The sequence below is a fragment of the Hermetia illucens genome, chromosome 4 (genome assembly GCF_905115235.1).
Source record: "Hermetia illucens chromosome 4, iHerIll2.2.curated.20191125, whole genome shotgun sequence".
Lineage (NCBI taxonomy): Eukaryota > Metazoa > Arthropoda > Insecta > Diptera > Stratiomyidae > Hermetia > Hermetia illucens.
In genome coordinates, this window is record NC_051852.1 from 147,670,418 (window position 1) to 147,690,761 (window position 20,344).

The following is a 20,344-nucleotide window of genomic DNA, read 5'->3' on the forward strand; positions in this document are numbered from 1 at the left end:
TGTCCAGTGAGGAAGACCAACATAGTGGAACCAAGTTCCTGGGCATGACATATCCACCATTCGCCATTCTACAGCTCCCTTAAACTATCAATGGAACAAAACTCACTCTCGGAAACTGTTAACTTTTATGCATTCCACAGAAAATGTAGAGAAGTTGATGAAGCAACTACATTAAACTCAGGTGTCAGATTATTTTAAATTTCGGTATTTACTGGAATGGAGTTACAAATTCACACCAAAAGCCCATATACCTAATGACGCTACTTTATTCTCAAAAATAAAATACTGGTCAACCAATTACCGAAGTTAAGCGTCAATAGGAATGGTTAGTTTTTGAATGGGGGACGACTTAGCATAAGTAGGTTGGACAGAAAAAAGAGAGATTGATGATCAACCCTTCCGTGAGAGCAGACAATAAGAGCAGACACAGCACTTTTGAAAATGAACTCGCCGTCCAATAGGTCTTAAAACTAGTAACTTAACTATTAACTGGTTTCCATATAGTGCATTTGTTGACCCTCCTACAATATACACAAAGGTTTTTTGCAAATATTATAGTAAGTACTGTGTCAAATTAAAAATCTCATTAGTATTTTCCGCCATTCACATTGGTTTCGTTGACATAAAACCAGAAAAAATCTAAAATGGACTAGTTTTCGAGATAGCCTTATCTATTCAAAAAATATCCTATAGATAATTCTGACAAAGTTTATGATGAGCTTTCCCATGTTTTTTGGACGTTTAATGAGGGGCTCTGAATAAAACGATTCTTATCTTTGGCGCAAATGGTAATATGAACCTTTGCGCAGATAGTAATGTGAAAGTTTGGAAAGTTCGGAAGAAGTCCTAAGTACTATTTACTGAATTGCATTCAGTTGCATCTAGTATACCTCATACAAGAACCGTGGGTTGCTGGTGGGACAGTCAGGGGCCTAAACTTCCAACATGCTGACCTATTGTATGCCAATGGAAGCGATCGACCCCGCACCTGCATGGTAGTCTGCAAAGACTTCCAGGTTAACCTGGTTAACGACCTATGTGACAGCGACACCACATCGGCTAAGCTAACCATAAAAAGTCAACAGGGAGATAAAGAGATACTATGGTGCTCTGCATATTTCCCCTACGACGCAGAAGACGTTCCTAGTGGAACATTCATCAGAGCTATCCAATATGCCAAAAGTAGAGACATGGCGGTAATAGCAGGATGTGATGTCAACGCTCACCACATATGCTGGGGAAGTTCAAACATCAATGCAAGAGGATCGAGACTACTGGAGTATCTAGTAGGAACCGATTTGCAGATCCTAAATGTGAGTAATGAACCCACTTTCTTCAACGTGGTCAGGCGAGAGGTCATCGACATCACGGCGGCATCTCCTGACATCGCGGCTCTGATCGGAGAGTGGAGAGTATCAAACGATATCACACTCTCGGATCACAGACGCATTGATTTCGTTATGGGCATGGATCCACCTTCACCCACTCCATTTCGGAATCCGAGGAAGACAGATTGGGTAATGTATCAAACAGAATTGAGCGCCCGAGTCACGATCCTTGGGAAGCGCATCAAATCCATTGCTGGAATTGAGAAGACAACCCAGATGATCACAACTAGCATGAGAGAAGCTTTCGAAGAAAGCTGTCCACTCAAGATGCCAAAGAAGGGTAAAACACCATGGTGGAACTCGGATTTGGCAAAACAGAGGAGAACGACAAGGATGCTCCTTAATCGTGCTCTGAAGGGTGAATCAAGCAGTAGCTGCAATCGCTATAAAGAGGCACAGAAGGTTCTAAAGAAGAGCATAAGATCGGCTAAACGATCATCTTGGAGACGCTTTCGCGAAGAGACTAACTCTCTTGAGGCAACCTCAAAGCTGTTGCGGAATCTGGTCAAGGAACGTAGCCAGAAACAGGGTTATTTACGTTTACAGAATGGGAAGTACACAGAAAGCGATGAAGAAACGCAAATCTTTTGCTTGAAGTACACTTCCCGGGCAGCATCCAAAATCTAATCTCGGGGCCAACAGGTCCACACAACTCTCAACCGAGAGACTGGAATCTGGCATGCAAAGTAGTATCACTGGAGCGAGTGAAATGGGCATTTAACTCGTTCCATAGATACAAGGCTGCAGGTCCGGATGGCATCATCCCTGCGCTAGTAATAGAAGGAATGGATGCCCTGGGTCTACACATTCGGAATATATATCGCGCATGCCTAGCACACGCTTATATTCCAATTAAATAGCGGGATGTGAAGGTGTTGTTCATTCCCAAACCAGGAAAACCCACCTACACAGACGCAAAAAGCTTTCGATCAGCCTAACGTCCTTTCTGCTAAAAGGACTAGAAAGACTAGTAGATCGGTTCATAAGGGGTACACACATTCCTAAGTGGCCACTTCACCATAGGCAACACGCCTACCAGAAAGGCAAATCCAGGGAGACAGCACTCCATGAACTTACGGCAAAAATTGAAAAGGCGATGTCCGAAAAAGAATACGCCTTAAGCGCATTCATGGACATCGAAGGGGCCTTCAATTAAGCCTCATTTGCGGCAATTTGTGATGCGGCAAGACAGCATGGAATCGAACCGCTGCTAATCAGTTGAATCCTTCACATGCTAGAGTGGAGAAAAATCCACATATCGGTCGGCCAGAAGTCTGTAGAAGCAGGATGTCTCAGGGGTTGCCCACAGGGAGGGGTTCTCTCCCCACTGTTATGGCTCTTGGTGATGGATACCCTGCTGTGGCTCCTGGAGGACAAAAAAGTCTTCGCGCAAGCATTTGCGGACGACCTAGTCGTAATAATTACCGGCAAGTTTGCGGACACAGTATGTGATGTATGTGATGTGTGATGTATCAGAAATCCTGCAGATTGCTCTGGTGCTGTAGGAATGCGATAGGTAAGACTGAACTTTGCTAACAGCAGGAAGCTGCTAACGCAGATTCAGAGACTTGGTTGACTAAGTATTACTGGAGCAATGAGTACTACGCCGACTACGGCACTTGAAGCTATCCTAAATTTACCCCCCATTCACTTGGAGGTGAAACGGAAAGCAGCCAACGACGCATATAGGCTCGATACCATTGGGGCGTGGAAAGGCGGCCAATCCAACGGGCATGCGTCTATCTGGAAATTCCTTGAAAAACATCCGGTAGCCCTGATGCCGACCGATCATATGGTTTCCAGATTCGTCTTTGAAAAGACATACACTGTCGTAATCACCGGAAGAGAAGAATGGTCGACAAGTGGCCATGAGTCTTTTCAGATTACAGACCTAATAATCTTCACCGACGGGTCCGTCATGGAGGATGGATCGGGTGCAAGGGTGTTCTCGGAGAATCCGATTATAGAACTGGCCCGACCCCTCGGAAAAATGACGACCATATTCCAGGCGGAGATATATGCCATTTCATTGGCAGCAGAAGAATGTCTGCGACAAAAGTGGAGGGGTCGCACCATTCGAATCTGTTCCGACAGTCGGGCGGCATCATCAGCGCTAAATGGCAACAACATATCAAGCCAGCTGGTGTGGAGTTATCATCAGGTGCTGCTGAAACTTGGCCGACTGAACAAAACATTCCTGATGTGGGTGCCGGGGCACTCTCACATCGCCGGTAATGAGGAGGCTGACAGACTGGCTCGCCGAGGGTCTGGATCCACAATGGTGGGGCCAGAACCAGCTCTTGGAATCCGACCATCTACTGTCAAGTCTACTCTGAAGGGTGAAATTGCAAGGATTCACGCAACCGAGTGGAGAAATTTGGACTCTTGCCGGCAAGCGTAAATCCTTGTGAAGGAGCCTAGGGCCACTAGAGCGGCATTTTTGTTGTCCTTTAAGAAGTGGGACATGGAAACCCTAGTAGGGCTTTTGACAGGGCACTTCCCCTTAAACTACCATATGGAAAAGATTGGGGTAGTGGTTTCGGCTGTGTGCAGCCAATGTGAGGAGGAGGAGGAGACAGCCCTGCACTTTTTATGCAGCTGCCCGGCATCCTCAGATCTCAGACGAAGACACCTTGGCAAGGTCTTCATCAATGAAGAATCTGCACACTCTCTGCCTCTTGAAAATGTTCTCAGATTCGCTAAAGCCTGCGAACACCGTAGGCGGGAAGCCATTGAATAGGCAACTTACGGGGATAGTACAATGGGCCTAATAATGGCCTGAGTGCTCGGAGTTGCGGCTCCCCCCAGTTAACTAAACTAAACTAACTTTGCATCAAGTTCCTTGTGCAGAAAGTTAGGAAGTTTAGCATCCTCTTTACCCTACACTGTACTATTCCAGAATTTATTATTTATAAATAAAGTCTAAACAAGTATCTTTATATGTATCCGGAGCAGATATTTTGATAGAACCCTTTAAACCATTAGGAAAATAAGGAAAAGTATGAGCTATGTGACTTAGCATATTCGGCCATGATCCCAAATCGCTATATTCCGCCATGGCCCATCATACAAGTATATCGTATGTAATATTGTACTATATAATATTTTCAAATCAGTTAGATGTTTAGCAACACAGAACATCCAAACTATGACATATTTTCAAGGGTTATATAAGAGGATTTTCGATAGAGCGCTTCAAACGGCCAAACTATATATCAGTCCAGGAATTGTAAAAGAATTTCTGAAAACGAAAAGGACAAGTACATACAGACAGAACTATAAGTACCAAACCCGTCGACCAATCGACCTACCTTTCGTTTAATCCCTTGTTGGTCAATTTCCGGTCCAATATATAAAGTTTACCATCACCATCAACTTGGTTCTATGTTTACCTTCTAACATTACGTTCCAGTCTCAATGAATCAATCTTTTTTTTTGTCACCCTCATCTTCTTATCCGATTGCCCTTCGGTCTACCGTTGTCGAAAATATCGAAACATCCTTCCTTTCTTATCGAATGGGATGATCAAATGTCCATTCAAGGAGGGCGGAAAGCACAGACACTGGCTTAGGGTCATCTAAGACAGAGGAAAGTTTTCAAGAAAAAAGTCCGTTGTGAAGTGCACAAGGCATTCTATCTTGAACATCAGATTTATACAGATACATATATACAATCCATTTATAAGTTTAGATGTCCTTTAAAGATGTCAGGAATTCAGTTCCACTTCAAGAATTGTCCATAGAACTAGGACAAGTTATACACAGTGAGGGTGGGACGATACGAGATGTCGAAGATAAAGAAAATTCCATATAAGACGGAGCAGAACAAAAGAGTACTTGAGATCTTTCATGAAAGAAAAACAGGAGAGGAAGGGTTGAATTTAAAATACATTATTGAATTGTCAGTGGTTGCAAGGGTTCTTCTGTTTGTAATGTAAATTTTCACTTCGTTGATTCTCTATTTAGCGTAAACTAAACAATATTACATTGTAACCCGGATAGATAGGAAGGCGGACAAGCAAGCAGGAAAAAAAAAGTTAAAGGACCATGGCGGACCAAGAGTAGAATACAGAATGAACGCTTTTACCGTCCTCAAGATGTATCTATAATACTTCCGTTTCGAATTCCCCTGACCTACTGAGGAGAATAACACTTTGATCTCAGAATGGTAGATTCTACTTTTAGAGGTGTCCTCTGAACAGACGTCACGCAGCAAAACATTGTATCACTGAATATATCGCTTCATGATAATAACTCCTACCTAGGTATCTGACACGAATCAGGAGCATAATCAGATTTGTTAAACCAAAGTTCGAGCTTGACTGCTGTATATTTTCCTATACTCATCCCGACAGTCCTTAAACTCCTTAACAAATTCAATTTCCGCATCCGGAAGAAAATATGTGCAGTAAGTGCTGAGTACACGAAAATTAAATTTTAGGGTAAATAGCATTTCATGAATATATTAACGTTCATTGTAAGATATCCTAAGTTGAAGTGAGGGATGAATTTCAAATGGTATACGAGCCAATGGAGCATGGATTAAAAAGTCTCGAAATGTTCTTTATAATTGGAATTTAAAAGCGTATCGATTGGCCGAAAATAAATTTTTAACGGCACGTGGATTGCTGGCATGGAATATGGACCTTTTAATAAATCTCAAATGCGTCCGGCGATGCATCCCACTGAAGTGTTTTTTCGTATTTTTCCAAAAGCAAATTAAAACTTTGTTCCACAAACAAGGATGGGGTTCATTCTTTTGAATCTCTTTATATTCTCTATTGCTACTTTATCCTGGAATTAAATCCATATCTGCTCAGTCCAAATGATATCAATTGTTTCGCCAGTTCACTTCAGCTCCTCCTCGATATGAAAACCCCCAACAGTTCATTGTATCAAAGAGAAGCCTTGAGCAATGGAAAAGAACGTGCTTCATACCCCAGTTATACTCGTATTCATACACTTTGAACAATGACAGGGCTAACCAGATGTAGGTAGCCAGATAACGTTAATCCATTCCCTAAATTAACCTTGTACCATTGGATCTAAATTTTAAAGTTCACAATAAGCCTTTGCATCCTAGAACCTGTCGTAAATTCTTCTCATCTTTTCTTCTATCCTTCTTGAAAAGGATTCCTTTCCAACTATCGTCGAATACCTTTAAATTCTTCAATTGCATAATTTGGATTGCAGCTCCTTCAAAAATCTCGATAGTTGCTTCCATCATTTTTAGAGAAATGTTCTTCAAAGACAACTAAGGATTCCAATAAAAAACTCTCTATTACAATTACTAAGTGAATCATGACGGAACTATAAGAATGAATGGAAAGAAAGGACCATCTTTCTGAGTAAAAGATATATACAATGTTCTGGCCGTCTTCAGGAAGGGAAACTCCGAATGGCTGCTAGAAAACCTGGCATATAAATAATGGATAAACCCTAAACAACCAAAGATTAAACGAGCCAAAGGAGTCCACCCTGAAGATAACCAAGAAAAACCGGTATAGGGCTAGTACCAAAGAAATACTACTTAGTCGAAAGGAGAGACATCTCATTAGGAAAGAATTGACAATCCGAAATGATCCACTTGGAGATCTAGAAAATCAGAGGAGATTATCCTACTTATTTACCACTGAACCGAAAACTACAACACAAGAAAGAATTAGGTTTCACGAAAGACTGTCTCAACATCTCGAAAACGGTGGAATACCCAGAATGTGATCACATTTACCACGCAAAAACTAGCTGATATCCACTAACCAACATTTTGGGGAAGCACAAGGAACTATTAAAAAGGATAACCGTGATAGGATAATGCCCTAACCCTAATTTTATGAGAGAATAAAAAATGTACAAAGTTGAAGAAGAGGTCAACATCAAAAACCCTGCATAGTAGGTAACCTGATCCGTCCGTGGTGTTTTCTGCGATCGATGCATCAACGAATGCCTTAAATCCAATAACAACAACAATATCACTTACCCTGTGTAGGGTACCCACCACTGACTGACTGAAGGAAAACTCGCTATAATAACTTTAGATGCTGCCTTTGATTTTGGGTTATAATCGAGTGACTTACACGAAATGCACCCGAATAGGTATAAGATAACGACTCTTTTAATAAGGTCACCCTCAGCCATATATATACTCAAGCACCTCCTCCGCCAATTACCTTCAAACGTGTCATTAGGTCCTTACCTAATTGCATGTATCAAATATTGGCCCCAGTCTTCCCCTTCTTCGCCTGACTTAGGGTTGATTTATCTAACTTATTTTTCCAGGTTACATATTGAGTAAAAAAAAATTTGTACACAAGATTGCAAACCAAGGTTTCATTCTACACTCCATTGACTAACCTCCCCCTCCCCTCTGAAAGGTACTTGACTATAACAACCAATAAAGTTGATCGTCTGACTAGATGGTCCAAATACTGGCTCAGTGAATTGCAAATATAACACAACTTGATATTATCCCATGGATAGTGCGCCAGGTAACCTACTACCAGCAAATTTGTTAACACAGTAACTGACCTAAATTCAACGTCCGTTATGTAGCGACATCGCCTTACCTTCTTATGTGCTTCTACGTAAATACGTTTTAAGGATAGTGTCTTACAAAAGAGCGAATTTCACAACACATGAAGAGTTTTCCTAGCACTCTTAGAGAGGTTACCAGCAAAAGTACTAGCGGAAAACCCGTAATATCCTGCTTGGGATTAACTGCATAGGCGGCTAGATGCGCGCCCAGACGCTCTTTGATTTTAATATGCAACCGCGCATACTTGGACGCACCAAGCCGAAACAAAATTTCAAACGTGGCGGCCTGACCTGCCAGTAGAGCTGTTGGTTCATCAGGCGTTTTCCAGGTATTATCCTCCACCCATCCTTCTGCCAATCCACGTTTCGCCCTGGGACCCATACTTATCTTTGAAGATAAAAACCAGCTGATATCCATTAAAAACATCTAAGTTGGGGGGAAGAAGAATGAATAAGAACTGGACATAGTTGAAGAAGAAATCAACATTAAAAATCTTGCATATCAGGTAACCTGAAAAAAAACCATGGTGGAATACCTTAAATCCAGGCCCACCAAAAACAACGAACGTCCTCCTCGTAATCATGAAAATGAGATAGCGAGGCAAACAAAACACTTGACTCTTTTAGTAAGGTCGCCCTCAGCCCATTACTCTTTCAAACGAAGGCTATATATTGCAAACACTCCATTGTCTAAACTTCTACCAACCCCCCCTAAGGACTCAGCAAGCTGGACGACGTTGTCGGTCGTTATCGGTAGTGACGTAGCCTGCTACCAACAAATTTGTTGACACAATAACGAACCTAACGTCAATGGGATATAACGACATTGTCTAGCCTTTTTATGTGCTATGTATAAAGGGTAGTGTTACAGCTACGAAGAGCTTGAAAATATGCGTGGAAGTACGTAGATCCTCATGTATGAAGGCCTACAAAGGGCAAATTTCGTGAAATTTCTTCACCCATGAAGAGCTTTCCTAATATTCTTAGAGAGGTTGCCGGGAAAAGTACTGACGGAAAAGCCTTAATATCCTGCTTCTAAGCAGTCCTGAGTCCCAAAGGCTCGGAAAACGCTTCATATTGTCGTTGTTTTTTAGATTTTATGGAGTCTTGCGGATCCATTCAACATCCAGCTTTGACATATACTCATATTTCACCCGCCCACTCCTTTGTGGAATATAGTGCCTCCATACAGTCTTACTTTTGAACTAGGTAATAAGCCAGCTACTGTAATGGTGAGAGGCATACCAAAGAATTCGACCCACCGCAAAATCTGTGTAAGTCGTTATTTCAATTATTTTTAAATAATCTTACTCGTTCGTCCACAATAGCGGTTTTAGGACTAACTTAACGTGATTGAAAAGTGTTATCGGAACCTTGATTTTGGTGCGGAGTGCATTCGCTTTACGTCTCACCAAATCAGTTTCCCTTTTAGTTGCTTGGGTGTTTTTCGATCCCTTGGATGCGATAACTTATAGGTGATCTTTCCATAGGAATGCAGTCAAAAGCCTACTATGCTTGTGGAGGCATCGCCGAGGATGTGATCCTTTTCAATCGGAAAAGGCTAGAGTTTGAGCGGAGGTGGTCTCTGCAATCAGCAAACTTACATTGGAGTCTGTGGCGAGCTGATGATTTCTTCACCATGTCGTGTTACGCAAACCCGCGAGAGCGCTTCTCCCACAGCATTTTACTCGCCTAAAATATGAACGAGGTTGGTACTCAGTTGACTTATATAGTCGAGCTGCTGCATCTAACACGAAGAAATTATCTCTGGACGCTACTAAGGGTCTTGACTAAACCAATGATGAAGTCCCTGTCTTCAACAGGAATCCAACTGACCATCTCTTGTTACACCTCTTTGCGATACAAAGCTTATCATTGAACAGAGATTATGCTTAAGCTGCATAGAATACACGCTCTGAAGTAATTAACGGCTCCTATACATGGTATAAGCCAGGGTGACCACAATTTTTTCCTTTAACATGGTTATATATGACGAAGACACAAACAGGTTGCTTGAATGCCTGATAACGCCTAACTATCTCAGCATATTGCACGCTTCTTGAACGGCCTTCAATTTCGGTCTAAGCAGTATCCAAAGTATGGAGAAGATGGGTGGATAGGTGGTCATTATGTAATACTTATGGTAAGTCCTTCGGTGGAGACATTTCCTGGTCATCTATTAGTGTTTAGATTGACAATAACACTAAAATGAGTGGGAAACTACTTGAACTCTCCAGCAAAGATGCAGAGAGTAGTCCGGTTAATGAAACGTCACCTTCTTTAGGAAGGAGGCCCTAATATAAAGGCAATTTGTCACCAAAAGTTTATATTTCCAGGTCTGCAAAGGGAAACGACCATACAAATGAGAGACCAAGGTATATTACTATCTGCGCGACTTTATATAATATTCTGATGAATGACGCGAGTGTTAGTTTTGAGTCAGACTGGCACCTTTTCCGGGTACCTGCTTATATGGCAGGACAAAGACAATAAACTGGTGCTGTTCCTTTGGCTCCTGAAGCTGCATAGAAGGTTGTAATGCATGGTCGTTTCAACGAAGTTCTTATGGTAGTAACACGCTCCATTTCTGTGCGACTGTTGTTTTGAAACTGAATGTTACCTTCTTAATATGGTTGCACCCACAGCTAAGAACGAGGGCAGATTCGGGAAGTTCTAATGCATCCAATCTGTCTACCGCCGCCACTATGCACCTTGGGGCCTCTTTCCTAAAGTGCAGCAGTTCATTTAAGATTTCGCTAGCTTCTCTAGCTTATATATTCGTACCAGTCTTATCTGGGGTTTACTCCGTAAGTGCTGCTCCTTGACTAATTGAAAGAACAATAAATATTTTTTTTGTTTCCTTTATTTCTATTTTAGCATGGCTCTGATTGACAAATCTATTTCGTGGAACCATTGCCGCACTTTTCTGCCTCCCGTGGGTCGCGGCCCCTTCATTTGATTTCCAGTGAATTTTTTCCGAATGTGGGATGCCCGGCCCGATACTGAGCTAAAATTATGGCTGCCCAGGGAGCTGTGGTTTTCGGCTGAGCAGGCGTCGGTCCTGGTCTCGAAAGGACTGGCAATTGTGGTATATCGTCATCTGCTCCTGCAACCACAGAACGGGTTAGTTAGCTACAATGCGCGACTCCCATTTGGGGACCACCCTAGATGGCTACCTGAGGAGAGTTCTCTCTGCTGGGAACCCTGGTGGTGCTCATATCGACTGGAATGGCTAGAATTTAACAAATCTTAGATGACATTAGAAAGACTTTTATATTTTAGTGAAACACTTGGAAGTTAATTCCGAAAATTCATTCTGTAAGAGCAATGAAAGATTCTCATTATCATCTTCTACTAAATTCCTATTAAGCAGTGTTATTCCAACTACCATTTCGGGAAATAAACGGTCTTCAGGGTTGAAGGATTGACTAATTGATAGTGTCCTACAACAACTAGCCTCGGCTCAGGGCCAATTGGAGTTGCAACACCTTTCCTAACATACAGTCTCCGGGATCCAGAAGAACTCTATCCTTCAGATGATCAAGACCGGTTTGATGCCAACTGGTGACCTACCTGTTTAGTGTAGGAACCAAGACAGGCACTTTCCCTATCCTCGACTCGTCTTGTCTTTAATTTTGTATTTTGAATTACCGAAGGATTTTCAATTTCATGCCTCATGCACATATGGGGAAGAGCCTTGAAAAACACCAGCGAAAGAAAGAGTGCAAATTATTTTTAGAAACGGACGTGTAAAGCAGAAATCATTAATCAATCCACACGGAGAACCCCGCGGACTTGCTAGAGAGCCCATCCAGTCTTGCAAGGAGGATTTGACTACAAGCCTGACCCTAAACGAGGTTCTAGTTTTCACAAATAAACGAAAGTGAAAAACTTGAATGAATAAGCAATACGACTCTCCCGTAAGAAAGGGATCCTGGGACATACCGATTTGCCATAAGCAAAAGAACCAAGGTTGATTCATCAAAAATAGCTCAGCACTACAAAGTGAGGCTTGTACGTTAGTTTATACTTTTCCATTTTTACCGCTTCTAGTGGCAACCCAAGTCCCAAAAATCTGGCATTACCGCGCGTGATCTAAAACCGAGCCTTGCATTTATGATTACTTTCAAGTATTAAATTTTATAGAGTTATAAAGCTCCCAATTCTAACTTCCAGTTCTTTATAGCTAAGTCCAGATTGCAACTACAACCAATACTTTGACGTCGGCATAACTCTAGCCACCCCGGAAACGGAAGATTAAGTACAATATTTTCATGATATTCCATTTCAATGAGTCCGAATGGAACCCAATGAGACACCCACGGAAACAATGTAATCCTTACGTTCGTCATCGCTATAATACCAGAGCCTTCTTTCTGCTTGATGGGTTCCGATTATAGCACCAAATAGGTGTCAGTACCAATCTTCACCATTTCTGTAAACTCCATTATCGGCCAAGCCAGTGACCATTTTGGTGACATCAATGGTTAATCTAGCATTATCAAACCACTGTCGATCAGAAACGTCTCCTTCACTCTTAACAACCGGGAGTAATAGTTTTCCCATTGTATCTTGGTAACACATAGATCTACAAGAAGGTAACTTGCCTGGAAGTTCATCAGCCCTAGGTAGCAGCACCCTCTTCTCCCGTTTCCATGACGCGAGAAACATCTTTTCGGACATGCATGCTTCGAGCAACCCAGCGAAAACGTCTTGATTTCACCGCAAATTTAAGGACGTTGTTCGGTATACCGGCCAGGCCTGTAGCTTGTTGTTGCCTATTCTACTGTTCTTCTCTAGTTACTGCGGAAATCGCAGCCCCATCCATAGAGGTCCGTAGGGGATAACACCTAAATAATTTTCAGAAGTCGCCTCATCACAATTCGCGACACAGCACCTCTCCCCAGCAGTTTTTCCACCAAGAGAGAAAATCTGATTTGTTGCTGGTTTGCCTAGAGTGAAGCCTTTTTGGTATGGGCCAATGATGTTCTGGACATATTTGGCTATCCGGCCTAGCAAGATAGCGGAGAATATCTTCTAAATGGTACTCAACAACGTAACACCTCTATAATTGCTGCACTGCGTGATATCTGCCTTTTTATGTTTGGCATTGTCAGGCATTGATTCTCTGTCCCACACCTTGAGCATCAGTTAATAAACCCCTAGGTGTAGTTGGTCGCCTCCATATTTAACTAGTTCGACTGTAATTCCATTGGCTCCTCGCGACTTATGATTTTTAAGCCGATAAGTTCCACGGACTGTTTCTTCCATGCTTGGTAGTGGCACCGTCAGTCCATCGTCTTTAGCTGGCGTGACCTCCAACTCATCGATATGCAGGTTGTTGACCAGTTCATCAAAATACTCAGCCCATCGTTCCAATATGCGCATTCTATCGGATCAGATTTCCCTCTTTGTCTCGGCAGGATAAGCATCAAGGTGTATAAGGCTTCATCCCGCTGACTTATTGGTAAATCTTCCCCCCTGATGCGATTGCTCCTTGTGGCTCTAGAGTTCACAGACTTTTTCGTTCTCCCAGGCTTTCTTTTTCTGTGTGTGTCGCTTCGCTTCTCTACTCGACGGAGTTCGTGGTAGGATTGCTGGAAAAGTCAGGAGAATATTGCTTGGGTCACCATTAGCGAACTTGCTATTCGGGTTCCTGAGATTTACAGCTTCATACTTCACCAGATTTTGATCGAAAAACTAGCCTACCAAAGGTATGTGCGCAGTAGGTACCGAGATGCTCGTAGAAAACCATAAACAGAAACGCGCCAAATGTGCCCATCAGTTTTTGCAACAATGCGGAAGAACCACAGAAGAATTGTTACACTGCTGAAATTTAGTCTACTGGCAAAGTCATGGCAACTTTCATTCGGGGCAAGAAAGGGTATTTGTTGGTCAATTTTATGCCACCTGGAACAATAATAAACTGACATATATTGTGGCAAACTGAAGAAACTCAGAGAGCCGTTTCAAAACCACCAGAGTGGAAAACTGTTGGCGTGAGGCCACGCCACCACAATGCATTATCTCACGTCTCTGCTCAATCGCGGAACCGATATCCGCTGGACTTTCATGAACCTTCTTTCTTACAGTCCTAACCTGGCCCGAAGTGCAAGTAGGGTCTCACCAGGAAAGCTGCTAAATCCATATATTGGGGAGTTTTCGTTTTGTGTTCTACTTATAGGTTTCCTTCCTTTGAGTGAGTGAGCCATAACGGTAAAGGAATCTGTTTTATTCCGGTCAACGTATTGCCTCGTTAGCATGTCTTCCTGTACTGCACAATGTTTCTACCGATGCTATGCAGGTACTGTTGAATGGTCCTCCTTTTAATCTAAAGATGATCCGGCGTGACATGGCCTACAGGATCATGACGACGCGTATCACCCCTACAAGTAGTAAAATTTGGGTCACATATAGATACATCAAATATGTTTATGCCCAAAGGTGCCCTATCTTGAACTTTGTGCTTGAGATGGTCTTCCTCATGACTAAACCTTGTTGTTTCAAGGAGTTTTTCTTCCCGCGGAACCTTGCTTCCACTCCGGATTGTGTTTTGCGTATGGCAGACTCAAAGGACTGATTACATCCTCTGTGTCTATCTGGCCTACTCTGACATCCGCAATCTAAGCAACATGGAATTTCATGTGATGAAAGATACCGTTGGTGGTCAATTTCTTGCTAGAAGTGAAACGCTAGGATGCAATAATGCGTACGGTACTACCTTCCAAATAGGAAAGGACTTTCCCGACACTGCTGTATCTACAGGATGGTGGGTGAATGACCATAGTGGCCGTGGTGGACAGCGGCTGATTCTACGTCCTTCAAATTGGTTTTATCCTGTGACACCTCATGTGCTGTATCGTAGGCGAGATGGTATACCACTGTTGGTGAGGGACTGCAAAGAACTGATGTGAGGAGCATGGAGCCAGGAACCGGGGCCCTAGAGAATATACCCTCAAAAGGAATTCCTCATTGAAGGATTCGATACCCCAGCAGAGTTCCTGGAAACTTCGTAATTGCGACAAAATTAGTAGATATGCCTCGCACTGCTGTGAATGCTAAGCTTGCGCTCAGTATCAATCAGTGCCGTGGTGATACTCATGGCGAGGCTTTATTTGTAGCCTTACTACTGCTTTAATCCCCCAGAACCTTTATGCACCCTACCAAATCTTAAAAAATGGTCCTTAAATAGTACTTCATATAAGAAAAAAGAAGAAGAAGAAGAAAAAAAAATTAATCAAATTAGTCACACTTGTAAAGCCTGCTTAATTTTCCCAAATTTGCATTCTAGTCTGGACAATATATTGCCTACGGTCGTCAACCTGTTGATATTGAAAGAATGAACCGCCCATCATACAATCAAGTGTTTGCCGACATCACAACAACATTCACGATTTTAATTGGTATCTTCTTCCCATCCGTCACAGGTAAGTGTTCTCCCTAATGGAACCAAATCCGATAATCCTGCAATGCTTACATACTCCTTTTTTTTCTTATAATTTACACCCTTCAGGTATCATGGCTGGCTCCAACAGATCTGGTGATCTCGCTGATGCACAGAAAAGTATACCAATAGGAACAATTTGTGCCATTTTAACGACTAGTACAGTCTACTTATCATGTGTCTTACTGTTTGCTGGAACTGTGGATAACCTTTTACTTCGAGATAAGTAAGTATGACTTCTCTTTTGTCACGTCTCAAACAGAGCCCAGTTGCTCTGAAACTATCCTTGCACTTTCCAACTTTTCCAAATTCCCGATAAGTACTATCATCCTCAACTCAATTAGAAGTTTTAATGAAATGTTTAATAAAACTCATCTAGAATTCCATATAATCTATTTTACATGTCATCCCCTTGAGCATGATAACGAGTTTGACCGTCGTTCAACTCCAGAAACTTTTTCCAACTAATGCAACCCTCACGTAGTAATCTAATATATGAAATTGTCTTTTTGCAGATTCGGACAATCGATAGGAGGCAAACTAGTCGTAGCGAACATTGCCTGGCCAAATCAATGGGTTATCTTGATTGGTTCATTCCTCTCTACATTAGGTGCCGGTCTACAAAGTTTAACGGGAGCTCCGCGTCTCCTTCAAGCTATTGCTAAGGACAGTGTCATACCATTCCTTGCTCCATTTGCGAAATCATCAAGTCGCGGTGAACCGACACGTGCCCTTCTGCTAACCATATGTATCTGCCAATGCGGTATCCTCCTAGGTAAGTATCTTTACATAGTAGAGAACCACTTTTAACGCTGGAAGTTTTTTTTTTTAACGAGCAATTCAAAATGCATCCGTAATTCCATTGTTCAATGTCGTCGTAGTCGTTCTTATCTGTGGAATTTAAATAATGATTTCATTCCATTCTTCTTGACTCTATTCTTTTTATATAGGTAATGTCGACATCCTGGCTCCGTTGCTCTCCATGTTCTTCCTGATGTGCTACGGATTCGTTAATCTTGCCTGTGCAGTTCAAACTCTTCTGCGAACACCGAACTGGCGTCCTCGTTTCAAGTATTATCACTGGTCACTATCCTTAATTGGACTTACACTTTGCATTTCGGTAATGTTCATGACTTCATGGTATTTTGCTCTCATCGCTATGGGAATGGCCATTGTAATCTACAAATACATTGAATACCGAGGGTGAGTTTTCTGGGAGTAAAGATTAAATTGGTGTATCTCTAAAAAAATGAGGACGAAAAGTTTTTAGTAATTCGATTATACTTTTTAAAAAGGATAGTTGTTAGCTGAAGTTGAGACACTTTTTCACTCTTAACGTCTTCTATAATGATATCGGTCACGAAGCTAGTCTGACATATCCTTATGCAAACGTTTGACTTTCAGAGCTGAGAAGGAATGGGGTGATGGTATCCGCGGTATGGCCTTAACTGCAGCTCGCTACTCTCTTCTCCGTCTCGAAGAAGGACCACCACACACCAAGAATTGGCGCCCACAAATTTTGGTTTTGACAAAACTCAACTCAGAATACGCACCCAAATACCGGAAAATCTTCTCATTCGCATCACAACTTAAAGCTGGCAAGGGTCTTACAATTTGTGTTGCTGTCATCGAAGGAGATCAATACAAATTCTACAATAAAGCCTGCGAAGCCAAACAAAATATCAGGAAACTTATGGATGACGAACGTGTGAAAGGATTCTGTGACGCATTGGTTGCCCGAAATATCCCAGATGGAATGAGCTCTGTGTAAGTTGGCCTCTAACTCCTGTCTTTGAAGGATCATCTTTCAATTTCAATCTACTCTAAACAGCATCCAAACCATTGGTCTTGGTGGCATGAAACCGAACACCGTAATCATCGGCTGGCCATATGGCTGGAGACAACACGAGAGAGGACGTAGCTGGTCTGCTTTCTTGCAAGGAGTCAGAACTGCTGCCGCATCTCGTATGGCCCTTCTCGTTCCCAAAGGAATCAATTTCTTCCCTGAATCATCACAGAAAATTTACGGAAACATCGATGTTTGGTGGATAGTTCACGATGGTGGTTTGCTCATGCTCTTGCCATTCTTGCTCAAACAACATCGTACATGGAAGAACTGCAAAATGCGCATCTTCACCGTAGCACAAATCGAGGATAATTCAATTCAAATGAAAAAAGATCTTAAGACATTCCTTTATCATTTACGTATTGAAGCTGAAGTTGAAGTAGTTGAAATGGTACGCTGAGAAATTTTGGGTGCCTTTTATGGTGGATTTTCCAGGAATTCATCAAAGCAGACATGAAAATCCACAATTCAAATGAAATGCCAGCTTTGTAAATGAGAAATGATCAAAGGAAAGATTCAAAGGCTGAAAATTTTAAATAGAAGTCAATTAAGAAGGATTGAATAAATCCACCACAAAAGGCAATACTCCAAAAAGAATTCGGGATTTTCGAAGAACTTAACTCCATGGTGACTCCCCACTTTCCTTTTTCAGATGAATAGTGACATATCAGCCTACACATATGAGCGCACACTTATGATGGAGCAACGAAACCAGATGTTGCGAGAACTTCGTTTGAACAAAAAAGAAAGCTTCGGCGTGGTAAGTACAAATATTCAACTATCAGTCACCCTTCTTAGACATAGAAACACGAATTAGACAGAGTGACGTGCAGACATTGAAATTTTTCTCCAATGAAACAGAATAGATACCAAATCAGATACATTTAGATAAGTCTCAAAATTCAACTCCAAACGAAAATCAGTACACCCTCTATACGACAATTAGATGCACACTTACTCGTAGAAGCTCCAAAAACTGTAGACAAACTATCCCAAACCAAAAGATAAATTTAAAAATTATTAGAAAAGTGGTTTAAAGTACAAACAACAATCGTAAAAATCATACATATTTTTCTTTCACACAAACAAGGTGCAAACTTTGGTGGATTTCAGCGAAGGCACTGGCGAGGATAAAATGCCTTTGGTAAAAATAATATAGAGAAAAAAAAATCGCTCCTTGGCGAGCGTAATTCTTCCTTTCAAGTGTTTCTTTTTTACTTCCTTTAGGCATATATGCCAAATCACATTAGCACAACGTTTATCATTATAATTACGTACTTACATTCATGTTGACATTGTTGTTATCCTTCATAGGACATGTTATCGTTATGATGTTTAGTGTGTTCCATATACATAACTGGTGCTTCTATAGATTGATGAAACTGTTTGGAATGTCCTACTCTTGAAGGTCCTCAAAAAAAAATTAAAAAATGTTCCCAATTTTTCCGGCCCTCTCTCCTTTTTTTAACAAAAAATTTAAGGACGATTCCAGACATTTTCATCAAACTATAATTATTTTATTCGAGCCTTATCATCTCTCATTGAGTTACATTCATCCATCCATCCTCGCTGCTCATCATCGTTCTAGTATCATCTGATCATGCTAAATTCTTATTCTGAGGATCACACTTTGGAGATTTGGAGAGACTTATTTGCATCAAGTACGGCCCCGCTGATAACTGGGCGGATCCTCCTTGATTTTCTTTACATTTGTTTGATTCATTAGGGATAAGTGCTTCAACATATCAATGACCCAAAAATTTTAAAATATCCAAATCCAAAAAAATTGCTGAACCTCCAAAAGATCCAAAAATCCTACTGAAATCGTCTGTTTGTCTACCCATCTATCCACCTGTCACAGGCCGGAGTTAGCTTAGTCTAGTCAGGTCTCCTTTCTTCTATAGACGACGCTCATAATCACGCTTTCCTTGTTTATTCCACTTTGTCCTGTTTACGTTAAATAGAAGCGATCATAGCCAGAACCTATTCCAATATGCTTGACATACTAGCAACGTGCAAAATTTTCCAGGATCAGCATTCCACCAAGAGTCTCCTCAAGGTTTCTCTCCTCCGTCTGGGTCCTATGAGACTGCTTTGTAATGTGATCAATAAGGTAAAAGGTTGAAATTAAACTTGTAAAGGTATTGACGGTATCCTCCCAGCTCTGCGGAAAACGGGGTAGGATTGATCTGCCTACCCCTTTATTCCAAACACTCCCTGATGGCAAGAATCAGTCTGTATGGGCACCGATCTCTTCCCATCCTTGTTGCTATTTATCGATCTCCACCTCCTCCAAAGAGTGATAAAGCCCTCTTTATATATGTTCGTGACTTTATCTGCCAAAATGTCAAGCAGCATCATTTCTCCCAAGTATTTGATGATCGTGTTAGAAGGGATGTTGTGATTGTAATGTGAGCGTAGTTTCTCTCACGGTCGTCCAGCGCTCGGTAACCAAGCTTTAACAGCACTGATTGCTTCGCATGAGTATAACTTGGCATTTTCAAGATGTTTTGAATAATCTACCACTGGGAAGTCCTCCGAAATCCAAAGATTTTATTGTGCATGAAATTCCACTGCAGTGCACCTCGTACGAAGTCCTGTGGAACCCTCGTGGAGGTAAGATAATGGTGGGTTCCATAGTCGATTTTAATAAGAGCGCAGCAGCAGATAGGTGGGAATACCAATCCGCACAAAAACTTTCGTATTAGGATCTACCACGCAATATTTTCCGCTTCGACCCTTTCTGTAAATTGTATTTTATGCCAAGGTAGTAACCAATTTGATAGCATCAGTGATTGATCTAGCTTTAAGGAGGTCATATTGCCGTTCTATAAAGCCCACTTAGCTCTCAGCAAATAGAAATCATCTATTGTATATTACCCGCTCCAACCTTTTCCCCAGAATGTATAGACAACATATAGGTCTGTAGGAGAACGGTTCGTCTAGACGTTTACCAGACTTAGATAGCAGTACCAACTTCTGCCGCTTGCACGTTGCAGGAAATATCAGCTCAGCCATATGCGCTTCAAATAATTCAACGAATATATCCGGGTTAGACTAGATTTTAAGGCTCTTCTCCTGTTACTGCGGAAATCACAATCGCGCCTAGGGGCTTTTGGTAACTATCCGTCTC

At 41.7% G+C, this 20,344-nt stretch overlaps 1 protein-coding gene across 3 annotated transcripts in view; it reads left to right on the forward strand.

Moving 5' to 3' along the window:
- Positions 1-20,344, forward strand: part of LOC119655212 (solute carrier family 12 member 4) — a 497,211-nt gene that overhangs the window by 454,926 nt on the left and 21,941 nt on the right. For 2 of the 3 annotated variants that reach the window (XM_038060988.1, XM_038060986.1), the window contains exons 10-17: positions 15,213-15,348; positions 15,435-15,591; positions 15,881-16,140; positions 16,316-16,568; positions 16,770-17,132; positions 17,197-17,602; positions 17,864-17,971; positions 18,302-18,355. In XM_038060988.1, the coding sequence (XP_037916916.1) occupies positions 15,213-15,348; positions 15,435-15,591; positions 15,881-16,140; positions 16,316-16,568; positions 16,770-17,132; positions 17,197-17,602; positions 17,864-17,971; positions 18,302-18,355 (1,737 nt within the window). The remainder of the gene's footprint in view (positions 1-15,212; positions 15,349-15,434; positions 15,592-15,880; positions 16,141-16,315; positions 16,569-16,769; positions 17,133-17,196; positions 17,603-17,863; positions 17,972-18,301; positions 18,356-20,344) is intronic. The other variant, XM_038060989.1, reaches the window with a different exon arrangement.